Genomic DNA, 23,070 nt, shown 5'->3' on the forward strand with positions numbered 1-23,070 from the left:
ACAAAATTCCAACACATTTTATCAATTCTTTCATCTTCCCCATAGTGATTAATTATGAAGTTGTGGTAACGACTGGTAATGTACGCGGAGCAGGTACCAATGCCAATGTCTTCATGCAGCTTTACGGGGACTGTGGCAAAACAGAGGAGACCTTTTTAAGGAGCCGGTCCAATGACTTTGAGAGAGGAGCAGTTGACATATTTAAGGTTGGTTTCCAGTTGGCTTGAGAGAGAATATACAGTATGTGAAAATCCAAAGATATTTGCAGGCAAAATGTGATGTTTACCAGAGAGGGCATGGATCTGTGGGTAAACATGTTTGATATTACAATGATATGCATTATACCTGATACAGAAATAGCTTAGATCTGTGATCAGTGATGTTTTTAAATAATATAAGCAGGTTACAGTGATCTTTGTCGATACCTCCAGAAACATCCAGCTGTGAAATATATGAATAATTCAGAGTATCTTGGAAGTTCTTCTGTGTTATTGATCTCTTTCCAGTGGTTCGTATACATGTAAAAAGACCATATTGTAGGGATGCTCCTACTTGAACACGTTTTTTCACTGACATTAATTTGTACAAGTAGGAAAATCTTGTGTTGTCATCTTGTATGTGAGGAGAATGCATAAAGGTTCCTCACTAAGCTTAATGGGTTCAGCTTACCCTCTGTATAAGGCCCAGAAAACACATTCTACATTCACATTTATTTTTATTTACAAGGTAATTATAATTAACAATGCAATGATTTGTAGACCCAGGACATACTTGAAAACAAGAGAAATCTCAATGTATCTTTCCTGGTAAAATATTTTATAAATAAATAAATCAATAATTTATAAATATTTCTTCAATACCTGTGGCATGGGAGAGAAATAAATGGTCAATGCAATAAGATGGTCAAATTGTGAAATCACACCTCCAGATATAACACAACACCTGCCTATTTTTTATTTACCTGTCTAAAACAACATACTGTATAGCTATAAAAAATATTTGTCTTTTTGGATTTGTTACTGTGTTATCCTGATTTTGCTTGGAGTCTTACATTTTCCTGTTCACCCACAGGTAGAAGCAGCAGATGTTGGGAAGATTCTGAAGCTTAGGATTGGCCACGATGGCAAAGGGTTTGGGGATGGCTGGTACTTGGAGTCCGTGGAGCTCAAGCGTCTTGGAATACAAATGGTACCAGTGGCGCCAGTGGTAGATAAAAAAAAGAGCAAGGACAAAAAAAAGAAGAAACCTAGCAAAGAAGAAGAGGAACTACAACCCATGGAAGTTGTTGAGTCATACAAATTTGAGTGCAAGCGTTGGCTGGCCCGAGGAGAAGTTGATGGAGAGTTGGTAGTGGAACTTCTGCCTCTGGAAACAACTGGACTTGAAGGTATGTATTTAATTAAAAAACATTAAGCTTTGACAATGCCAAATATATATAATTCCAATTAGGAAATATAGATTTTAGTTTCTCAAGGATAAGATAATCCCCTCTTTAAAGATGCACTGTCACCATCTGGTAGTCCGTTGGCCAGGGGACAGGGAAAGGTGAGATTTTATTTACCTGAATCTGTCCCTCATGGGTGCCGCTATCTTTTCCCAGCCTGTCCTCTTCCACTGCGCTAGGAGTCACTGCTGTAGTCTCGTGCATGCGCAAGAGTACAGCATTGAGGTCTGTGAAGGATCCTGCAAGACCGTGGGATCCTCTAAAGATACAGCTAAATCTCTGCAGCCGTCACTTGTGAATTGATTTACTGAGAAAAGTTTTTTTCAGGTGATGGGTGGATTAAAGGGATTTGGATTCTGACAAATTAATTAATTTATGGACAAAGCAAATGTTTGCCTAAAAAAACAGAAAACACTGGAAACCAAGACACACCACACTAATTGTACAACTCACATGTGCTACCTGTCCACCTTATCTGCCTGGCAGCAATATTAACCCTCTCCCAATTTTCCCACATCAAATATACATATAATACTCGTGGGCAGAGGGTGCCCAGAACATTACACTTATTGACTGTATATAAAAACTCAACAAAAAAAAACTAATTTAGTTACGGGAACATTACATAGACAATGATATACCCTCCTTAGTTGATAATGAGATCTTGTCACATCAAACGTATCTTTCTCCTATCGTTTCCTCTTAAGAATCTGTTCTTCTGTTCATCATTTCTGATCTGTTTCTCTTTAAAACATAAGACAAAGTAGTGACAACTTTGTCTTGTGTATTTTTTCTACGCTTGACAATCTTCACTAAGGGTGGAACTTGAGGCAAGCATGTCAGGCTAATAAAGGAAGTGTTACCCTTTGTCAAGACTGTCAATAGTAAAACAAATACATGAGACAAAGTAAGCCCTACGTTGTCTTGTGTTTTAAAGAGAAATAAATCCAAGCTGAAGAAAAAAAGAACAGATTCTGAAATAAGAAGAGAATAAAAAACAATAGAAGAAAGGTAAGTTTATGGTGACAGATCCACTTTAAGACAAGAGGTTTATTAATGCATAGGTTTTCTTTCAGACTAAACTAAGGAACACAACAACCACAAATGTAATGGGTCAGTGTTACAAAGAGTTAACAAAGAAATATTTACTCTACAATACTTGACTCTTTTTTTTTTTTTTTAAGTATTAAACTGTGTTTCCTCACTGTTACATGACAACTTTAATTGTGAATTTGGATTAAATAAAGGATCTTGGTCATTACCTTCTAAGCCAGAGTTTGCCTTATGAGTTGTACTTATATTATGGATTTATGTGTTTATAGAGCTAGTCATTAGATTCTCCTCTTCACAATAACATGTGAAAAAGGGGTTGTAGAGCCATATCTTGATTTATGACTAAAATACCCCCACCATCTACAACATAGTAAAGATTCTATCAATTCGGAATAATTTCACATATCACATCTAGCGTTTTATTCTTATTATTTTTGCAGGCTTTGTGAATTTATTTTTATCAAGATGACAGCCATCACAGTAAATTCCACTGATTATTGGTGGTCCAATAATAAATCTTTAGTGCAGCACATTGTATATCTATTTGATATTTTAAGTGATGTGTTGTTTCCAGATAATACATATGAACTCCATGTGATCACCGGCAGTGTTTGGGGAGCTGGCACTGATGCCAATGTGTTTGTCACGATATACGGTGAAATTGGTGATACTGGTGAACGTCAGTTAAAGAAGTCAAACCATCTGAACAAGTTTGAGAAGGGACAGGTATTACTTGTTAATGATATGGAGCTATTGGCAATGAAGAGTCAGACATTTTAGAATTACTTTTGGGTCTTTTACAGAAAATTTATTTTTATTTTAAGTACTCTTTAGTTATTAACATCTATGAAAATATATGTTTTTTGTTTTTTATTTTACCTTTATGTTATTTTCCATGTAATTTATTGATATTGTAAAGTTAACATTGTTGGATTATTGCATTTAGGGTATACATGCAGATAATTATTCTTGACAATTTAAATTTACAGTGAATTGTACTTCACACTGAATGAGTATTGAGTAAACAGAACATTGCCTCTTAAATACTTAGTATAGGGATTTCTGACCCCCTAGTACACAAAATTAAAGGTTGTTGTACAATTAAAATGTAAACTGATTTTAAATTGAGAATTCATCAATGTGACAAGCTGCTCTAAAACCATATACCAGGGGTCAGCATATTATGGCACATCTTATGCACTCAAGGCAGGCAGAGATAAATAGGCTCTGGGCTATCAGGAGTCCCTAGTGGAACCCGAGCGTTGATTGCAGGTGGTGGGGGGCGATCATCAATTTACGCATTGCAGAATTAAGAGGAAGTGATCTCAGATCACATCATCCGAGCACTCGTGAACGGGAATCTGCACTGGAGTTGAGCAACCAACAGCAGCTATTGCAGTTCCTGCCTTTGACCGGTACCTGGCCAGCCCAGTCCCCACTGTACTCCAGGGAAGCCACCAACACTTCCAGGTATACACAGAGCTGCAGACATAGCCTTCCCCTGAACTCATTATACAAACAGCTCACACACAAACACAAACAGTACCCACAAATACAAATACAAACAGTAGCCACAAATACAACACCACTGACACACACACAGCTCCACGAGCAGCCTCTCACATGCAATACCACAAGCAGCCCCGCACATATACATCATCAAACACACAATGTGACATATCATCCACAAAATTACACAGCCCACATTCATAGGTATCATACACAATACCACAAACGACTCATGAACATATAAAATATAGTAGCCCACATACGCACACAACACAACATAAATACATAAATAACACAAGAATAATACGGTAACATATACACCTCATTTTAAAATTATAGTACTGGCACACCAAGCGACTTCATGATCTTGTTTTGCCACAGTACTAAAAGATTGCCTACCCCGGGCATATACCTTATATCATATTACTGTATCATCACGTAGAATAGCATCATCACATAGAATACTGTCTATCAATGGCAAAAGTTCAAAATATCCAAGACATAAAAGCTTGGAAAGGCTGATCGACATCATGTGGGGATATTTAACAAGGCAAAAGAAATGCCATTTTGGTAACAATGTGCTGCATGTTGAAGGACATTCTATAGGATTCATGGGAATTTGGCCCAGACTAGCACCTGTTTTGTCTTGAAAACGATCTCCCGTAGGTTATGCAGTATTAGTTAGACTGAGTAACATCAGATTGGGATTCTATGATCCATCAGTATAGCTGCAGTAGTATGCTTAGCACATTGTAATGATGTCAATGGTATGGCAAGAAATTTAAGATTATGCTAGCTTTAGTGTACTAATAATCTTAATTTTAATAAGGACAGGAGGCGAGTATTTTGCATTAACTCTCTTTACTAAACTCCACAGCAGTAAAGAAAAAACGTAAAGTAACAAGTAAATCACTGAGCAGCACAGTATATAAGGGTCATACAGTCTGCATAACTTCCTCTTTCTTGAAGCGACATCCAAGTCCAGATAGATGCTCGAACGTCCAGAAACTCAACGAAACTGTAACAGTGGTCTCTGGCGAGCGGAACTTGAGTAGACTCCTGATAACGAGGTAGGAGATAAGACCAAAACGAAGTCGTCAACCCATCTTACGGAGTCGTGAGGTTAATCAACCAGCGATCAGTGGAGGTCCTGGAGAGGGTTACACTGAAAGGAGAGTATAAAATCGGTTAGGTACTGAACCGGAACTGCTCACACCTGTGTGTTGTAACGGAATGGAGTAAGTCAAATTAACAAAGACTGATAGAGAATTGATTATAGAGTAAAAATGGTGTGAGATGTAAGCATGTTGCATGACTAGAGTGTCTGTCTAGATGGCCGTACGGGCATGGATGTGGAGGGAAACCGAATGTGTCCCGTAGGTAAGTAATCACTAAATAAATCCCAATATCCGTCGCCTTCAGATCCACTCCCCCGAAGAGTCAGGGTAGGGAACAGAAGGGAGGGAAAATACTCGCCTCCTGTCCTTATTAAAATTAAGATTATTAGTACACTAAAGCTAGCATAATCTTAAATTTTATAACATGACAGGAGGCTTCCTATTTTGCAATTTTAACGCTGAAGAAGAGACATCCCAGCAGAAGGGGGAGTGCGAAAATAAAATGTACGGAAGGTGGATTCCCGAGACCAGTCCGCTGTTCGGAGAATATCCGAAAGGGACGCCCCTGCCATGAAGGCTGATGATGCCGCCGCACCGCGGACGGAGTGGGCGCCGAAAACGGGGTCTATACCTGCAAGGGAAAGGATCCAGCGGATCCATCGGGCCAGAGTGGTGACCGAGACCGGTGCATGAGGGCGTACGTAGGAGACTAGGAGTTGACCCGACGTAGAGGGGCGGAGTGAGGAGGTGACCGAAACATACCTGCGGAGGGTGGACACGACGCAGAGCTGCGGGTCGTCGGGGAAGAAGGGGTAAAAAACCGAAGTCGATCCCGACTTAGTGCGACGAGAAACGCGGAAAGTGACCCCTTCAGGGGCCACCTCAAAGGCGTCAACATCGAAGGCCCGAACATCGGAAACCCGTCGAAAGGACACTAGGCAAAGGAGAAAAGCGAATTTAGCGGATAGTTGGCGAAGGGAGAGGCGGTCATTTGGAAGCCAATCCCTGAGAAAACGAAGGACTAGACCCACATCCCATAGGTGGGGGTATTTGGGGGCCGGGGGGCGGCGGAGCCGCATACCGCGGAGCAGGCGGCAGACCAGAGGGTCTTTGCCGACCGGGAGATCCCCGACGGGGGTGTGAGCCGCCGAAATCGCGGAACGAACGACGTTGACCGATCGGTAGGAGCGGCCAGCTAAGAACAAGGAGGAGAGAAAATTAAGAATCATGGGAATAGGTGCTGTAAATGGATCGGAGTCCCGTTCCATGCACCAAGTAGACCAGGAGGCCCAAGCTGAAAGGTAGCATCGTCTAGTTCCCGGGGCCCATGAGTCCCATAAGAGGTCCCTAGCTGCCTGCGATAGTCCGCTGACTCGCCAGGAACCCCGGAAAGAGACCAAGCCACCAGGGGTAGCCGGTCTTCCAGTAGGAGAGGGTGGAGATACCCTTTGGGATCCGTGAGAAGGTCCGGGAAGGATGGTAGGAGAAGAGGGTCCCTGTAGGAGGAGGCCAGGAGGTCCGGGAACCATGGTTGGCTCTGCCACAAGGGTGTTATGACAACTAGTTTGATCCGTTGCGTCCGCATCTGGTGTAGCGTTCTCGCAATCATGGAGAATGGGGGAAAGGCGTAGGCTCCTGTCGTCGGCCATTGTTGGAGAAAGGCGTCCGTCGCCTTGCTCTCCGGGTCCGGGAGCCAGCTGAAGAATTCCGGAGTCTGGTGATTGTTGCGAGAAGCGAACAGATCCAGGTGAAATGGACCCCTCCGGGCTGCCAGGGCCCTGAAAATTCTCGTGTTTAGCTTCCAGTCGCTGACGTCTCTCCAGTGGCGAGAGAACCAGTCGGCAGTGAGATTGATCTCTCCCGGTAAGTATTCCGCTTGTAGAGTGATGTTGCGAGGAAGGCAGTAGTCGAAGATGTCCCTCGTGATATCCGACAGCAGGCGAGAGCGAGCGCCTCCCAGGCGGTTGATGTACTGGACTGCGGACACGTTGTCCATGCGTAGGAGGATGCAGCAGTTGGTGCTTTCCCGGGCTAAGCTGCGGATCGCGAATGAGCCTGCCAAGAGCTCGAGGCAGTTGATGTGCATGGAGAGCTCGTGCGCTGTCCATGTTCCTCCCGTGGAGACGGTTCCGTTGGTGGCACCCCAACCCCACAGACTGGCGTCTGATTCCAATACGAAGTCTGGGGTGTCTCCGAATATGGCCCTGCCGTTCCAGGCCTGCATGCTGTCCAGCCACCATGAGAGTTCCTCGCGAACTTCCGTCGTCACCGGGACGGGTTGGTCGTAAGTAGGCCTGTGGCGTAGGTACTTGGTCTTGAGACGTTGCATGGCCCTGTAGTGGAGGGGACCCGGAAATATGGCCTGGATGGAGGCGGATAGGAGACCCACAATCCTGGCCAGGTTGCGTAGTGGAATGGAGTCGAGTCGGAGAACCCTGCGAATCTCCTTGCGAATGGCTGCAATCTTTGAGGCTGGTAGTCTCAGAGTGCAAGTCGTCGAGTCGATCTCGAAGCCGAGGAATTGTATAGTTTGGGCAGGGGTCAGCTCCGACTTCTGTTGGTTTACCACGAAACCCAACGATTCCAGGAGGGACACTGACAGGCGAGTGTGTTGGCGGAGCCTGTGTTCGTCGGAGCAAAAGAGGAGAAGGTCGTCTAAGTAGATGATGCACCTCACGCCCCTGGATCTTAGGTGGGCCACCACTGGCTTCAGGAGTTTGGTGAAGCACCATGGGGCTGAGCTGAGTCCGAAAGGGAGGCAAGTGAACTGCCAAGGACGTCCGTGCCAGAGGAAACGTAGGAGTGCTCGACAGTCCGGGTGTACCGGGACTGACAGGTAGGCGTCTTTTAGATCGAGCCTGGTGAACCAGTCGTGACTTCGAAGGAGGTCTCGTAGGAGGTGGATGCCTTCCATCTTGAAGTGGCGGTAGACCACATATGCGTTGAGGGCGCGTAGATTGATGACGGGGCAGTATTCTCCTGACTTCTTCCGAACCAGGAAGATGTTGCTGAAGAAGCCGCCCCTGTCGTGGGCCGGTTGGATAGCCCCTTTGTCTCGGAGCTCGCGTAGCTCCGCGTTGACCAGGTTGTGGTCGGAGGCTGACATGTGGATGGGGCGAGGGGGCTGAACCTGAAAGGGAGTCCCCGCTAGGTCTATGACATAACCCTGTACAGTCTGTAGAATCCATGTGTCTGAGCAAAGGGCGGCCCAATTCTGGAAAGAAAGGGAAATACGGCCCGCAGTGCGGGTACAAGGTAACAGTGGAGGAATATGGGTTCTTACCTGCGGCAAAGCGGGAACGTCCACGTCCGCGGGGTCCGCGACCTCTATCTGAGCCTCTCGAGAAGGGTTGTTGTCGGTAGTCCCTTGTCGGGTAAAATGGTGTTGGCTGGGTGCGGGGGCCTGAAGGCCAAAATCGGCTGGCGGCACGGCCCCGTTGCCGGCCAGCCCTTCCAAAAACCCCTCTGGTGGGGTTGCTTCGGAAAACTTTGCGCATGGATGACTGCGCCTTATTGAGGGAGGTGAACACGTTCACGTGTTTATTGAGTTCCTTGAGGAACGGTTCACCGAAAAGTTTTCCTTGTGCCTGGGGCCCAATCTCCTTAGTGCCAAGGTCTGCCAGTTTGCCGTTAATACGGTACAACGCTGCTTTTCGCCTCTCCGAAGAGAGCGTAACATTGGTGTTTCCGATGAAACAAAAACACCGTTGTGCCCATTCACGAACATCATGTGCCCATTCCCTGATGTCCTCGGAGGAGAAGGAGTCGGCTTTTGCGTAGGCGTCATCCGCCAGATACATAATGCGTGCCAGGGGGCCTACAGAATCCAGCAGGTTGTCTTGAGCACCCCATAGGCCTTTCTCCACCCCACGGCGGGGGTCTCTACCACTACGCATCATGAAGGTCGACATGACCTTATCGAATTCCGGGGTCTGAGCGACTTTATCCGGCAGGGAAGGGCGTGGGCATTCAGACCTGAGTCGGCTGCGGACCTCCTTCTCAAGAGGTTTGCGAAGCCACAGGTGCATAAACCTGGCAAGGTGTTCTGGAGGCGACCAATCACCCGATCTGGGGTGCCGTATGTTACGGGGGTCGAACATCGCTTGACCCGAGGGGTCCAAAATAGTGTCTGAGTCGCGAGGTTCTGCGTCCGCAGTATCCTCGGTACCTCCAGACTGGGCAGCACCCAGGAGGGTCTCTCGCATGAAAGCGGAGACAGACTTCTCATCCGAGCCCCAAGCGTCGTAGTCCGAGTCGGAAGCATCAGCCTGCCATTCATCCAGGACTGCCATGGACTGGGCAGGGTCCTGCTCTTCGTCCGAAGAGTATTCCAGACGCGGGGCCGGGGTGTGTAATTTAGAGGGCTTGCGTTTGGCAGGTGCCTTACCCTTAGTCAATTTTGGCGTGAAACCTTCGCCTTTGTCATGGCGCTTTTTAGGGCGGGGATCGTCCCTTGACTGGTGGTCGGATAACTCAGATTCCGATTCGTGGCGGGAACGTCTGCGTTTTGGCACGTCAGGGGCCGTGGCTCGGGTCTTAGAGAGTGCCTTCTCCACAGAGGCAGCGACAGCTGCGTTAATCATGGCCTGAAAGTCCACAGGGAGGTTCTGGGAATCTTCCATGGCAAGGGTAGGCAAGTACGTCACTGAAGGCACAGTAAAAAACGGGCACCCAGGTCTTGACGATAGGCTTAGGGTCAGGTTTGTATAATGGTGGGAACAAGCCCAGAATAACCCCAGCAGGGTATGATAGTGACCTTATAAACTGGGGCTCACCCAGTTAGAGAGAACTGCGACAGCTAGTCTCCCAGTAAGCAGCGTAATATAATGGGGGCTCACCCCGGTTGCACAGGGTAGAACCCTTAAGTGCAGGTCACAGTAATAATAAACAGGCAGCAGCACTGACCTGACTGACCCAGCCACAGTATATCTTGATAGAAGATGATGAGACAGCAAAACAACAGCATATAGAGGTGATTGAGCAGGTAATCCTTTTGTACAGACACAAAGGGTGTGAAAAACCGCAGTGCAGGCTGCAATAGCAGGTGAATACAGGCACACTGAGTCCCTAATGAGGTGTACAAGGCAAGGTTAAGATGGCCGCGAAATTCTCGCGAGATTCGCGATCCAAGATGGCGGCCGCGAGGTAGGCCGCAAAGCCGGGGACTAAATTTATTAGGCCGGCCGCGAGTGGAAGCGGGCCGGCGCGGAACCGGTCGCGAACGGAACCGGCCGCAAGGAGGGAGCCCAGGAGGGCACTCCAGGTAGGGGGGGGCGGTGGGGAGGCCTGGGGGACCGGGGTAAAGCCAGGGAAAGGTCCCAGGAGGTGTAAAGGGGGCAGAGAAGAGGGCCGAAAGGCCACAGAGAGCCCCTAGTCCCACAGCCCACTAAATAAGTACAAAGGCTAAAGTAAACAGCAATTTAGGCTATGTAAATAGAATACATATAAATAAACAGATAAATAGGTACGAAAATGATAATAAATATAAATATAAATATAAGAGCTCCAGAGGAGCAAATATTCTGACCTGTCTGCGATGGAGCAGTAAAGAAAGAGGAAGTTATGCAGACTGTATGACCCTTATATACTGTGCTGCTCAGTGATTTACTTGTTACTTTACGTTTTTTCTTTACTGCTGTGGAGTTTAGTAAAGAGAGTTAATGCAAAATAGGAAGCCTCCTGTCATGTTATAAAATTAAGAACTATATTGATACTCTACATTCTACCTCAACCTGCTCTTCTTACTGAAGATCAGAAAGCCTTTATTTTTAAAGGAATAAATTAAGCTAAGAGTGATTTCTCTTTTCAGTCCAAGGTATTTTTTTTTGTTGTTGCTACTTTTATGGAAAACCCATGAATGAAATAACCTTTTTTTTTTTTTTACAAAAGAATACACAATCACAGATGCACCTAGTGCACTTTATGAATTGTAAACTGTACACATCTTGAAAAGGCTCAAGATATAGGGATATTGAATTCTTCCGATTTTTCATGATCTAGACTTACAGGTCTTTTTTTGGTGTGTTTTTCGACAGGAGGATACATTTACCATCAGCGCTGTTGATTTAGGTGAGCTGAAAAAGTTGAGAATTCGTCATGATAATTCTGGAGCCAACGCGGCCTGGTTTCTGGATCGAGTGGAAATTGTGGACCTAAAGGATGACACAAAGTAAGTATTTGTTCTTATTTGTATCATCATTATATATAAAACAACATTTTCTAAAGCACCGTGCAATACACAAAATAGACAAACAAGTAAATTTACCAACTTTAGCTTAATTTGCAGAAACAACTTATAACTTGCAGAACACATGTATAATGTATAATGGATTCTGTCCAGTCAGGACAGGAGTGTGTCTGGAGCCCAATTTCGGCAGGGGCAATTTGCCACATTATTTTGTCAAGAAGCATTACATTTAAAATACATGTATTGTTTACAGAACTGACAGCTTATTAAGTATTCTCTTTAAGGACCTATGCAGTGTGCGCGTTATTTAAAACAACAAAAAAGGGGGTACGGTTAGGGCTTTCTGCTCTTAATTAGTGCTTCATATCCTCTACTGGAATTAAAATAAGCATTTTCTGCCTACTATGGGTGGAAAATTACTAACTAGCCAGCACAGAAATAATAACGTTTATAACTGAACAGTGAATTGTGAGGCTTTAAAAAACACTTTTGCAAATTTGTAATTCGGTTTAATTATTTACTCTATTGGTTAAACGAGCCCTCTAAGCACCACAACTACTTCAGTTAATTACAGTTGTTGTGGTGCAAAGAGTCTATTATCATTGTCCTCCAAGGTTAAACTATTACTATGATGACAGACAAAAAAGGGAGCTGTCCCAGTGCCCCCAGCCAGACCCTTTTATTGCAGCTCATTACTTTGCAGTGATAGACTAAGAGCACAACTGTACCCTTCAGCATGTCATTGCCATCCAAATTTGGACATGCAAAAGCCAGATTTTAGATGCGAGGAGAGGGTCAATAATAATTGTTTTCTACAAACTGAGGAACAGACTCCACAGACTCTCTGTACCATATCCTCTGCAATTAACTGTAGTGGTAATACTGCCCATATATACTACTTAAGAGATGGAGAAGGAGAACCCTTTCCTAACTGTCACCTGGGGGGACCATCCCCTCCTCTTTCTCTTATTGAATGAGCACTAGATTAGTGATCTTTTTTATATCATGAACGTGTTTTGAGAATCACTTGATTGGTGTAAACAGAAAAAAACACTATTAGCTACTGTTGCCACCTGTATTGATCCAGGGTTCACATCACAGCATTCAGCCCTCTTCTAAAAAAACCTCCACTAGCAATACCCATGGTTGTCTTTGTTTACCATGATGTCTTCTGTGATTTTGATCACCACACTGCTACCTCTGACTGCTGTTGGTTTTCTCCTAAATACTGAGCAGATCCTGTGATTTTGACCTTGTGCTGATCTTGATTTTTCTCCTTTGGTGGTTATAAATCTTCTCATGTCTTTTGGATCTATTCCTGCAATGGCACACCAGAAATTGTCAGGAAATAACAATTAATATCAAAATTTCAATCCTCGCCAATTGTCATATCAGAAAAAAAAACCCTCATGCATCCAAACCACTCTCGACTGTAAGGTTCCAGTTGCCCTATTGTATTGTCAAAGTTCAGAGGCCATCAAGCTTTGAGCAACACCATTGTTGACAGTGAATACTAGTGAATTCTTCTGCAGTTATTGACTCTTTCAGCAGGATTGTCTCATCATTCGGGTTGTAAATTATTGGTGATGTGAAAATATTCAGACATTCTCAAAACTTTATATTATTCTGTATATCTCATTCGCTTTCAGAAAAAAAAATGTTATATTACACTAATAGTGATTTCTACAACAAATATTGTTGAGGTAGAAATGTCTATCCAAGTTTTGTGTAAATTTGAACTTGATCATACTTTTTATTTGTGTAATTATGTACAGAGATTGACCACTTTGATAGCTTGTTTACTGTGTCAGTACAGGATATATGGAATTGGAGACACCTGCCAAATACCTGTGTTTATATAATGTCTGGTTTCCTGCCTAAAACTATTCTTATAACCTGCAGATACTTCTTCCCGTGCCAGAGGTGGCTAGCCGTGGATGAAGACGATGGACAGATTTCTAGGCAGCTTGTGCCAGTTAATGAAGCTTTTATGAAAAAAGACGATGGTGAAGGTGAAGAACAGTCTCTTGCGACACTAGGACTGGAACAAAAAGGTTTGTGCTGGAAAGTCTTTAGGTTTGTTGCTTCTGATGGATGGAGTTACAGCCCACCAACTGATGGGTCATTGTTAGTTGTCTCCAGCCACATGGCATCATTAAAACAATATAAAAAAGCAAACTGAAATAAAACAGTAAACTCCCAAACCTTCCCACAGACCTGGATTTCCAGGGTCATCTGAAGCTTGTGTCCCCATTATGTTATCCCAATTTTTTTCTTGGGACACAGAGACCACTCCACAAAGGGCAAGTGCATCACTACACTCGCTCAAGCAAAGTGATTGCTGTTCAGCTAGGTTGAATTGGAAACCCACCCGATTTCAGGGAGGACTTGACCCTTTGCCACATCACCAGTAGGGCATATAGTGGGATTTGTATACCCCTTAATGGCCTCATTCATAACTCCCACTCTTGGTAAGTGTGTTTATGCAAATATCTAATGTATTTTATTACTTTGCAAATGTTTCTTGGTAATGATTTTCTTTTTCTCTGAAAATTATCTTGGAGTTAAGACAAAAGTCTTCGAAATTCCTCCTCACATGTAACTAAAAAAAAAATTGGCTCTGTTTTTTTTCACTTAACAGTAAATTAAAAACCTAATTTTCAAATTTAACATAAGCTGATTTGGAAACATTAGCAACTTGGCTATAGTCACAGATAATTTATGTAATTTTTTAATTTATTTTATTCACTTAAAAGATGAACCTCTCTCTCAATGCTCAAACTCTTAAACCCTTTAGTGACTGTCCAAACTAACACACTTTAAAAAAAGTCATTAAACAAACAAACAAACAAACAAACAAACAAAATAAGTGGATAGTGTTTTGCCTTACTGGCATACAGGATGTTAATGGTTATTATTACTATTATTATTGTTAATAATATTACTAGCATATACCACAGCACTTTACAATTATAGAATGGGGATATCTGATAAATAGTAATTGACAGACAAAAAAACTACAGAGACAAGAGATGAAGAAGGCCTAAACCTAAACGAGCGTACAATCTATGATGGGGATTTTTTTTCTTTTTTTGTGTACTATTTCATGCTTTGGTTTGTTCAAATACATGAAAACATTTAAAATGAATACAGAAATCTAGGTTTCTATGTTATTGACTTTATTTATGTGTGTGCATAGGAATACATTTGTTTACAATATAGCATCTACTGCTTTTTAAAGGAGTTTTGTAGGCACCATAGCCACTTCATGGATTGAAGTTGTTACAGTGCCTGGATTCTGGTGGTGCCAGGTTTAGTTACTGGTTAGTAGAGATTCCCAGTCCCCAGAAGCCACATGCTCAGCCTCCAATGATGATTTGGCAGATGATGTTCTGCTCCATACCATACCAGGGGTAGCAGGCAGTGATTGGGTGAGTGTCAGCTGAGCTCTCTCAGCCAATGAATGCCACAATTCCAGGCATGAGCGGGTATTGCGCAAAAAGGAAGCATAGCTCCTCGTTTACCATATCATAATTAGAAGTGGGCTCCACTAAATGGTAAGTAAACTCAGACTCAGAGACAACGGACTCCAGATGTATGTGCCTTGACATGGCTATGACATGTGCCTTGACTTTAGTGCCTTGACATGGCTATGGTGCCTACATTTTACCATACACACTGCTGTAATTTGGTTACCACAGATGGCTTATGCAGTTTAACTTTAATAAGTACAATTTCATGTTTCCCTTTTTTTTTTTTTTTATCTAATCTGATGTTATACCTGAGTTATTAGATAAGAAAGCAAATTGCATTGATTTAAATGCATGAATTTAGTTTAATTCAAGTAAACAAGGGGACTAAATAGTTAAACATGTTCATTTCATGTTATTTTTTATAGCCAAATCAACAACTTATACAGTGAGAGTTAAGACTGGGGAAAAGAAGAATTCTGGGACGGATGCCAATGTATTCATTATGCTTTATGGAGAGAAAGATGATACGGGTATGTAAAAGCCATCAGCAGTATGTTATATTGCACTAATCTAAGATATACATATACTAAAGAAATGGAAGGGAGTAGAAGTATGTACAATAAAAAAACGCAAATAAATCACGTGCCAAATGCAGCATCTTTATTCTTTGCACTCTTGTATTGTTTTAATCATCTAATGACCAATTAGAAAATATTTATATTTTTTGTTGGTTATTAGTCGGTTTGTATGAGCTGGTGTCATTTCCTGAAGACTTTCTTATCAGAAAATACTTCAAAATGTGTTTTTTTTTTGTTTTGTTTTATTTTTGTTTAATAAATGTTATAGAGTAAAATGTCTCAGCTTAAACTGTACACTATTTAAATATAGAAAACATTTGAATACCAGCATGTTTTAAGTTTTCCCCCAATTGTTATTACTTTGTACGTACCTGTTCATGAGTTATTGTTATATTAAATAATGGTATATTCAGGAAACTAGACAAAATCTGCAAAAATGGGTGCAGGCCCCCACATTATATATTACGAAAACTTGTAATAAGTGTTCTGTACCTTGAATGTTCTTGACTGTGTACAGACTGCAGACTTTTTGTGGTCACAAAATAATGTAGGAGTAGGTAAACGTGCTGATTTAGCTTTAACTGCACATATAGAAATGATTTGCTGTCCATGCCGTTCAGGCATCTCGCAGTAGCTAATCATACTCTTAATTTCATCTATGTTGCACATTGAGTTACGAACTTTCCATTCAGCCATTTTTCACCAAAATGAATGTACATAAAAGGACGCTTCCCCTTATAGTTCTTACCTAGTTTAACACACATCAAATATTCTAGAAGTAAACACCATACGCAGTTGATTCCTGTACCATGTTAAAAAAAATTGTCATTTGTGATTCGAATATAGGGCCAAGTAGACTGTCTGGGGAACAATTTAAAAACAATTTAAGCACGTACATGCTTTATTATATATGGACTATATGTATACACCTTGTTGGTATTGATTTGTTTAGGTTAGAATTTTAATACGCATTATCAGCAAAACAAGTGTTACAAAAGTAACAAGCGTTCGCCTATCACAAATGGGGTTCACACTGTCCTTAGTTTTATATAGTTAATTTTTTTTATTTATTTAACTTTTTTGCATTTTACCTATGTTGTTTATGTATATCTTGATCATCTGATCTCTATTTTATTAGTGTTTCAACTAAAAGTGACTTTTTAAACAATCGTCATTGACCACATAATGTTATCTGTTGTGTAAACCTGGCACTATTTGGGCAATGCCTATAGGATATATTTAATGCCACCATGTATTAACCGTCAGGAATGGCCCATATTGTTGTCATAACAGGCTCTTTCCATTTTCTTTCAGGTTTCATGAATCTAAAAGCCTCAAAAACAAACAAGAATAAGTTTGAACGAGGACAGGTTGATGTGTTTACTGTGGAGGCTGTAGACATAGGGCCTCTCACAAAACTAAAAATTGGACATGACAACAAAGGTAATAGAGCAGAGTGGGCTTGTTTTAAATTACCTTTTCATTGATCTTATGCTTGAGTACTTTGTTTGAGATAAACAGGTTGCTATGAAACATACTGAATTCAGGATCTTGAAGGAGGTTTTCGTTATTCTACCTTTTTCATTTAGTTACAAAAATATATGAAACTTTAATTGAATATTTGCAAAAATATATATATATATATATATAAAAAGAAATGTACATATCTACTGGCTTATTAGTCCTTTCTCGCTTCCTGGTATTTCCTGGGTCCTACCACTACAATGTTTTTTTTTTTTTTTTTTTTTTATTTTAAAACAGGTGTATTTTTCTCATTTGATTTGTAATATAGCTATAAGATTATATTGAACCATTATTCCAAAGGTAAAATATATATTGAAAGAATGTTTTTTAAAATATCACCCACTGGAGCCTTACCAAACATCCAGCCGTGAATGTAACTACTTCATTAACATGTTGCGAAATGCAGAGGGGTTGGCTGGGCCAATGGTAGAGAAACAGATCTGTTACGTGCACCTCTGAAACGCATGTTAAAATAAGTAAGGTTTTATGGGCTGAATCTTTTTCGTTGTTTAATGTCTAGAGTATCAAGTACTTTAATCCCCAGAGTACGGAAGGAATGCAATGTGGACTGTGCATGCGCTTTATACCATTGCTCTGTAGATGCTTTAGCATTCTTGAGTAAACCGGTTATGATGTCCCCCTGAGCACAGAGGTTCTGAGATGGAATTTGTATTTTACTTCCACACTTCTCACCCCAAAAAACAGATCAATAGCAATTACTGGGTTGAGTGAATAAGGAAGTTCCATTTCCAGAGAGGTGACTGTTCAGCTTTAAAGTTTCTTTAGGCGGTCCGCGCTCTGGATAATGTCTCGACATTTTTGCTTGCATGTTTGTTGATACATCATTTTGTTATTTTTTTTAAAGGGTAGCTATTTACGAGTGAATGTGGTGCCGCCTAATAATTGTTAATAACTCCTTGTGTTTAAATTGTGAGGTTCTGGGATAATGGATAATTCAGTTTGTCTTTCAGTTATAATTATCACAAACAGAATGATTAATAGAGTACATTTGGCCTAAATTCCCCTTTATTTGTCTGAAAAGTTTGGAGTTGTTTAAGGTAATGTAGAAAGTTGTGCCAGATATTTTAGATAAGGTTTAATCATTTTCATAAAATGGATTTTAAACAGCTGCAGTGAGTCAAGAAAAACCGCAGATTGCCTGCTCTTTCAACATATGTGCTCTTTCTAAAATTCGCTAAATAAGTATGATATTTTTGTTTGTTTGTATGTGTGTGCCTGTGTGTTGCATTATAAAGCAGCTGGAATAGCAGGGAGCAATGTATGGCATCTATATATGGTTCCTATAGAATGAAATTCATTAATCAATAAAAAAAAATTATACCAATTAATTACATTGAATAAATTCATGCAATGTCAAAGATGCATAATTGTGAAGTGTGTGTCAAAGGAATCTAATGCAAATTTTGTGATGTCTACAAAACCCCTTGATGGCACAATTCCCCCTAATACACACGTCTTCTTCTCTCTTTTGAACTCTTTTTAAACACTCTTCCTGTAAATCTCTCCCTCAAACTGTCTCTCTCATATATGTGAGTATGCCATTGTTATTATAATTTTTGTTAATAATGCACACTAGATGATAAAACTAGACACTTCTGGTTGTCAATATATATTGTTACCAGAAGGAAAATAAATCTAACAAGTGCTTCTATGCCTTGATGGTACAAGCAATCAGCTACTAATCTCCAGTTCTATCTTTTATATTGCCACCCATTCTAGTCAATTTGCCCATTTATTAAAGGGACAATATAGTCAGCAGAACAACTTTAGCTTAATGAAGCAGTATAGATCAGTGGTTCCCAAACCAGACATCAAGGCACCCATACAAGTCCAGGATGTAGGGATTACCCAGTTGTGTCTGAGGTGTTTTTTTTTTTTCTTCTAAAAACTGTGTAATCCCTAAATCCTGGGCTGCTAGGGGTGTCTTAAGGGTTGGTTTGGGAACCACCGGTATATATCATGCCCCTGCAGTTTCACTGCTCAATTATCTGCCAAATAGGAGTTAAATCACTTTGTTTATGCTGTTCTAGTCACATCCCTGCATGTGGCTTGCACAGCTTTCCAAAGCACTTCCTGTAAAAAGTGATCTAATATTTACACTTCCTGAATTTCTATATCTAATTAATTTTGAGCTCTCCTGGTTTGTAAATTGCTTGCTAGACCATGCAGGAGCCTCTTGTGTGTGATTAAAGTTCAATTTACAGAGCAGGAGATAAACCAACTTTTAAATTAAGTTAGCATCTGATTGAAAGTGAAACCATTTTGTTTTCATGCAGAGTGTCAGTCACAACCAGAGAAGGCGTGGCTAGGGCTGCATAAACAGAAACATAAGTGATTTAGCTCCTGAATGACAAATAATTGCAACTTCAGAGGCATGATCTATACACAAATACTGCTCCATTAAGCTAAAGTTGTTTTGGTAACCATAGTGTCCCTTTAATGTCACAATAAAATTAATATCATCATCAAAACAAGGTAAAATATTACCAAAAGTAAATAGTAGTGAAACTATTGAGTACTCTTACTATGAAGAATCCAAGGAATCCCCCCCCCCCCCTCCTTCACCTCCTCCCCTTGTACATGTTTCCATGTGATGTCTTACTTTGCCTTGGCATAAAGTCCCATTAAGTGTGGCATCAGACATCATTAAATAATAGGAGAGGGATACCTCTGTGGAGTATCATATTGCACAAAGGCCAGAGTTACTTTTTTGAGAGAAGTAGTTATATATTTTAAGGATTCTCTTCTAATACAAAACCAATTCCTTTAAACATAGCTAGAATGTAGTTAGTAATAGGTCAATAGATGCATAATAGCTGTAGTTATTGCGTAATAGATCAATAGGTGTATTTAGTGAGTAATCTTCCTGTTAAATATAACATCAGCTATAGTTGGCTTCAGACTGGTATTACGGTAATTTCATAAATGGAACCCACCTTATTCTCATCTTAAATGATGCTCTCTGGCTACATTGGTAATTGATATACCGTACATTGTGCTCATCTAGGGACCTCTGCTGGCTGGTTTTTGGACTGGGTTGAAATTGATGCTCCTTCCCTTGGTCAGCGGATGAAATTCCCTTGTGGTCGCTGGTTGGATAAAACTGAAGATGACGGAGCTATTGAAAGATACCTTTTTCCTTCTGAGCTACAGACTGAACAGTATGTGCCATGTAAGTACCCTGTACCCCTCAACATAGGACAAGTACGTAAGATGACAACATTGCTGTCAAAGGATATTCTAACATATTGCATAATACATGTTTAACAACCCATAAAGTATGCTGATGAAGTCTATGAAATATTTACATAACTGTACTTAAAGGGACACTATAGTCACCAGAACAACTACAGCTTATTGAATTTGTTCTGGTGAGTAGAATCATTACCTTCAGGCTTTTTGCTGTAAACACTGTCTTTTCAGAGAAAATGCAGTGTTTACATTACAGCCTAGTGATAACTTCACTGACCACTCCTCAGATGGCTGTTAGAGATCCTTCCTGGATCATGGCTGCCTAAAATGCATCCAAACATTCAGTATCTCCTCCCTCTGCATGCAGACACTGAACTTTCCTCATAGAGATTCATTGATTCAATCCATCTCTATGAGGAGATGCTGATTGGCCAGGGCTGTGTTTGAATCATGCTGGCTCTGCCCCTGATCTGCCTCTTTGTCAGTCTCAGCCAATCCTATGGGGAAACACTGTGATTGGATCAGGCTACCACTTCTGATGATGTCAGCAGACTGCTTGTTTTTATGAGTCTAACAGCACGCAGAGTTACAGCTTCAGGCTTGAATACAGTAAGATTTTTACTATATTTAGGGAGGCATAAGGGCCCCAGGGGGGCTAGACGGTGGTTTTAAAATTATAGGGTCAGGAATACATGTTTGTGTTCCTGGCCCTATAGTGATCCTTTAAAGTATGTGATCCTGTCTAAATAGACACAGTACATTTCATGTTTTGTTGGATTAATATAGAATGAGAAAAATATTTGTCTGTTTCCTCTTTGTTCTATTAATTTGAATCTTGAATTTCAACAATTTTCTAAAAATAAAGCCATTTGTAAATTGTTCATCTTGTCCTATTTATCTGAGTAGTCAATAAAAAAAATACATCATGCAAGCAAGCTCTGAATTGAAGCATTACTGAAGAAAGGGACATCTCTGTTTGTCTTATCATGACCTCAATTTAATATTTTTGGATAAGTGTCTCAAATTATCCCAATCCGTTAGAAAAACATTTCAAATGATTTATGTATAAAAAGTCCCATAGACTTCATTAGTGACTTCTGTAGATACAGTAAATTATTTGACAAGTTTTTCTTACAGATAGCAATCATTACCCACAAATATTAAAGAGAGGACAATATTGTTCGCAAAATTCAATTGTTGGAATTAAAGAAGAGTGTAGGTTTAGACACATGTGATCTGTTACATTAATGTTAATTAATTAATTACTTATACTTTACTAGATTCATTAAATATCTCTCTGCATGTAGTGGATTATTTATACAGTGTATGGGACATTGCGAACTCTATCGCTTGAAATGGTATTCATCGATTCTATTCATTAAGGGAAGAAAAAAACGTGTTTACTATACTTTAGTTTATACTTTTAATCTCTTTTTTCCTGTTCGTTAAAGTAATCTGCAGACGATTGGCTTTCAGTCTGAATAGATCATTCTATACAAAAAAAAAATGCAATTTAGTCATTGATGTATATTCATAAGTGCATGTCACAAGGTCATGTGATGGTATTGTGGTGTGTTGCTTTTCAGGCCTGAATTGCAGTCTAGTCCATTCTAGAATTAGAATTGTGTTTAGTCCATAGAGCAAATACCTTAACTTATGATGCAAAATGTTGCGAATGGTTTTCTTTGCACTGTGCGATGCAATGCAGTAGTTTTGCAAACAAGTTAATCTGCATAAATAATAACGAAAAAGCAATGTCTTACTCTCAAGAGCTTACAGTCTAAAGACTCCAGATATCCACTGATATCCACTTTCTTTGTGTCTAGTTGTACCCTATGAAATCACCGTTTATACTAGTGACATATTTGGAGCTGGGACTGATGCCGATGTTTTCATCGTTCTTTATGGGAGAGACGGAGTTTGTACTCAACAGAAATCTCTGTGTGTGAACAAGAGGGAGAGGAGAATGTACTTTGAAAGGAACTCGGTGGACCAGTTCATTGTTGAGGTACAGATTGGTAGATCATGAAATTCTCCCATTAAATAACTACACGAGTAAGAATAACAGATACGTATTTTGTAATAATAGATTTTCAAAATGGGTTATTTGGTCTTACACGTTCATCTATAAGTCCCTCACACTACTAGCACTCACTCAGACCTGGCTTTCCTCCAGCTTCTTTATGTTTCGGTGGACTAACATTCTCCCAGACTCAACTCTCTCTTCAATGTACCTTTCAACCTATCCTCCCTGCCCCTGCCCTATACTTTACTTCCTTTGAAGTTCACACTGTCTGCATATTTAAGCCCACTCCTTTAGGAATTGCCATCATCTATGGCCCGGCCCCCCCCACCCCCCCGGTCATCGCGAGGGTATTCATTGAACACTTTTCTTCCTGGCTTCTAGAACTCCTTCCCTCATACTTGGGGACTTTAATATCCCAATCAACAACCTCAACTGCCCTGATGCCTCCCGTCTGCTCTCTGTAACCTCCTCCTTCGGCCTCACACATTGGTCTACTTCAGCAACTCATACAGCAACACTCTTGACCTCATCTTCACCAATATCTATACTACCTCTAATCTCTCCAATGTTCCATTTCCTCTATATGACCACCATCTACTGACCTTTGACATCGGCACACCCCTTACCCAAATTTCACAACCCTCAACTCTCCAACCTCGCAGAAACCTCCACTGCATTTCTCCACCAAACTCCAAACTCTCCTTTTACCCATCTCAAATCTCACCTGCCCTAACTCTGCAACCTCACTCTACAATTTCACTCTATCCTCTCAACTAGACATCATGGCACCTCCTACATTTAAACTCAGCAAGCGTTCTCAGTTACAACCCTGGCACACCAAGCTGACCCGATATCTCAAAAAATGTTCCAGTACTGCTGAATGTTGTTGGAGAAAGTCTCACTCTTCACCTGACTTCCTCCTCTATAAATGTATGCTGCACTCCT

At 41.1% G+C, this 23,070-nt stretch overlaps 1 protein-coding gene across 1 annotated transcript in view; it reads left to right on the top strand.

Moving 5' to 3' along the window:
- LOXHD1 (lipoxygenase homology PLAT domains 1) overlaps positions 1 to 23,070 on the top strand; it is a 177,407-nt gene that overhangs the window by 110,679 nt on the left and 43,658 nt on the right. The window contains exons 23-31 of the mRNA XM_063453877.1: positions 46 to 206; positions 1,072 to 1,387; positions 3,072 to 3,223; positions 11,160 to 11,293; positions 13,214 to 13,365; positions 15,210 to 15,314; positions 16,677 to 16,805; positions 19,915 to 20,079; positions 21,926 to 22,107. Coding sequence (XP_063309947.1) covers positions 46 to 206; positions 1,072 to 1,387; positions 3,072 to 3,223; positions 11,160 to 11,293; positions 13,214 to 13,365; positions 15,210 to 15,314; positions 16,677 to 16,805; positions 19,915 to 20,079; positions 21,926 to 22,107 — 1,496 coding nt within the window. The remainder of the gene's footprint in view (positions 1 to 45; positions 207 to 1,071; positions 1,388 to 3,071; positions 3,224 to 11,159; positions 11,294 to 13,213; positions 13,366 to 15,209; positions 15,315 to 16,676; positions 16,806 to 19,914; positions 20,080 to 21,925; positions 22,108 to 23,070) is intronic.

The sequence above is a fragment of the Pelobates fuscus genome, chromosome 5 (assembly GCF_036172605.1).
Source record: "Pelobates fuscus isolate aPelFus1 chromosome 5, aPelFus1.pri, whole genome shotgun sequence".
Taxonomy (NCBI): Eukaryota; Metazoa; Chordata; class Amphibia; order Anura; family Pelobatidae; genus Pelobates; species Pelobates fuscus.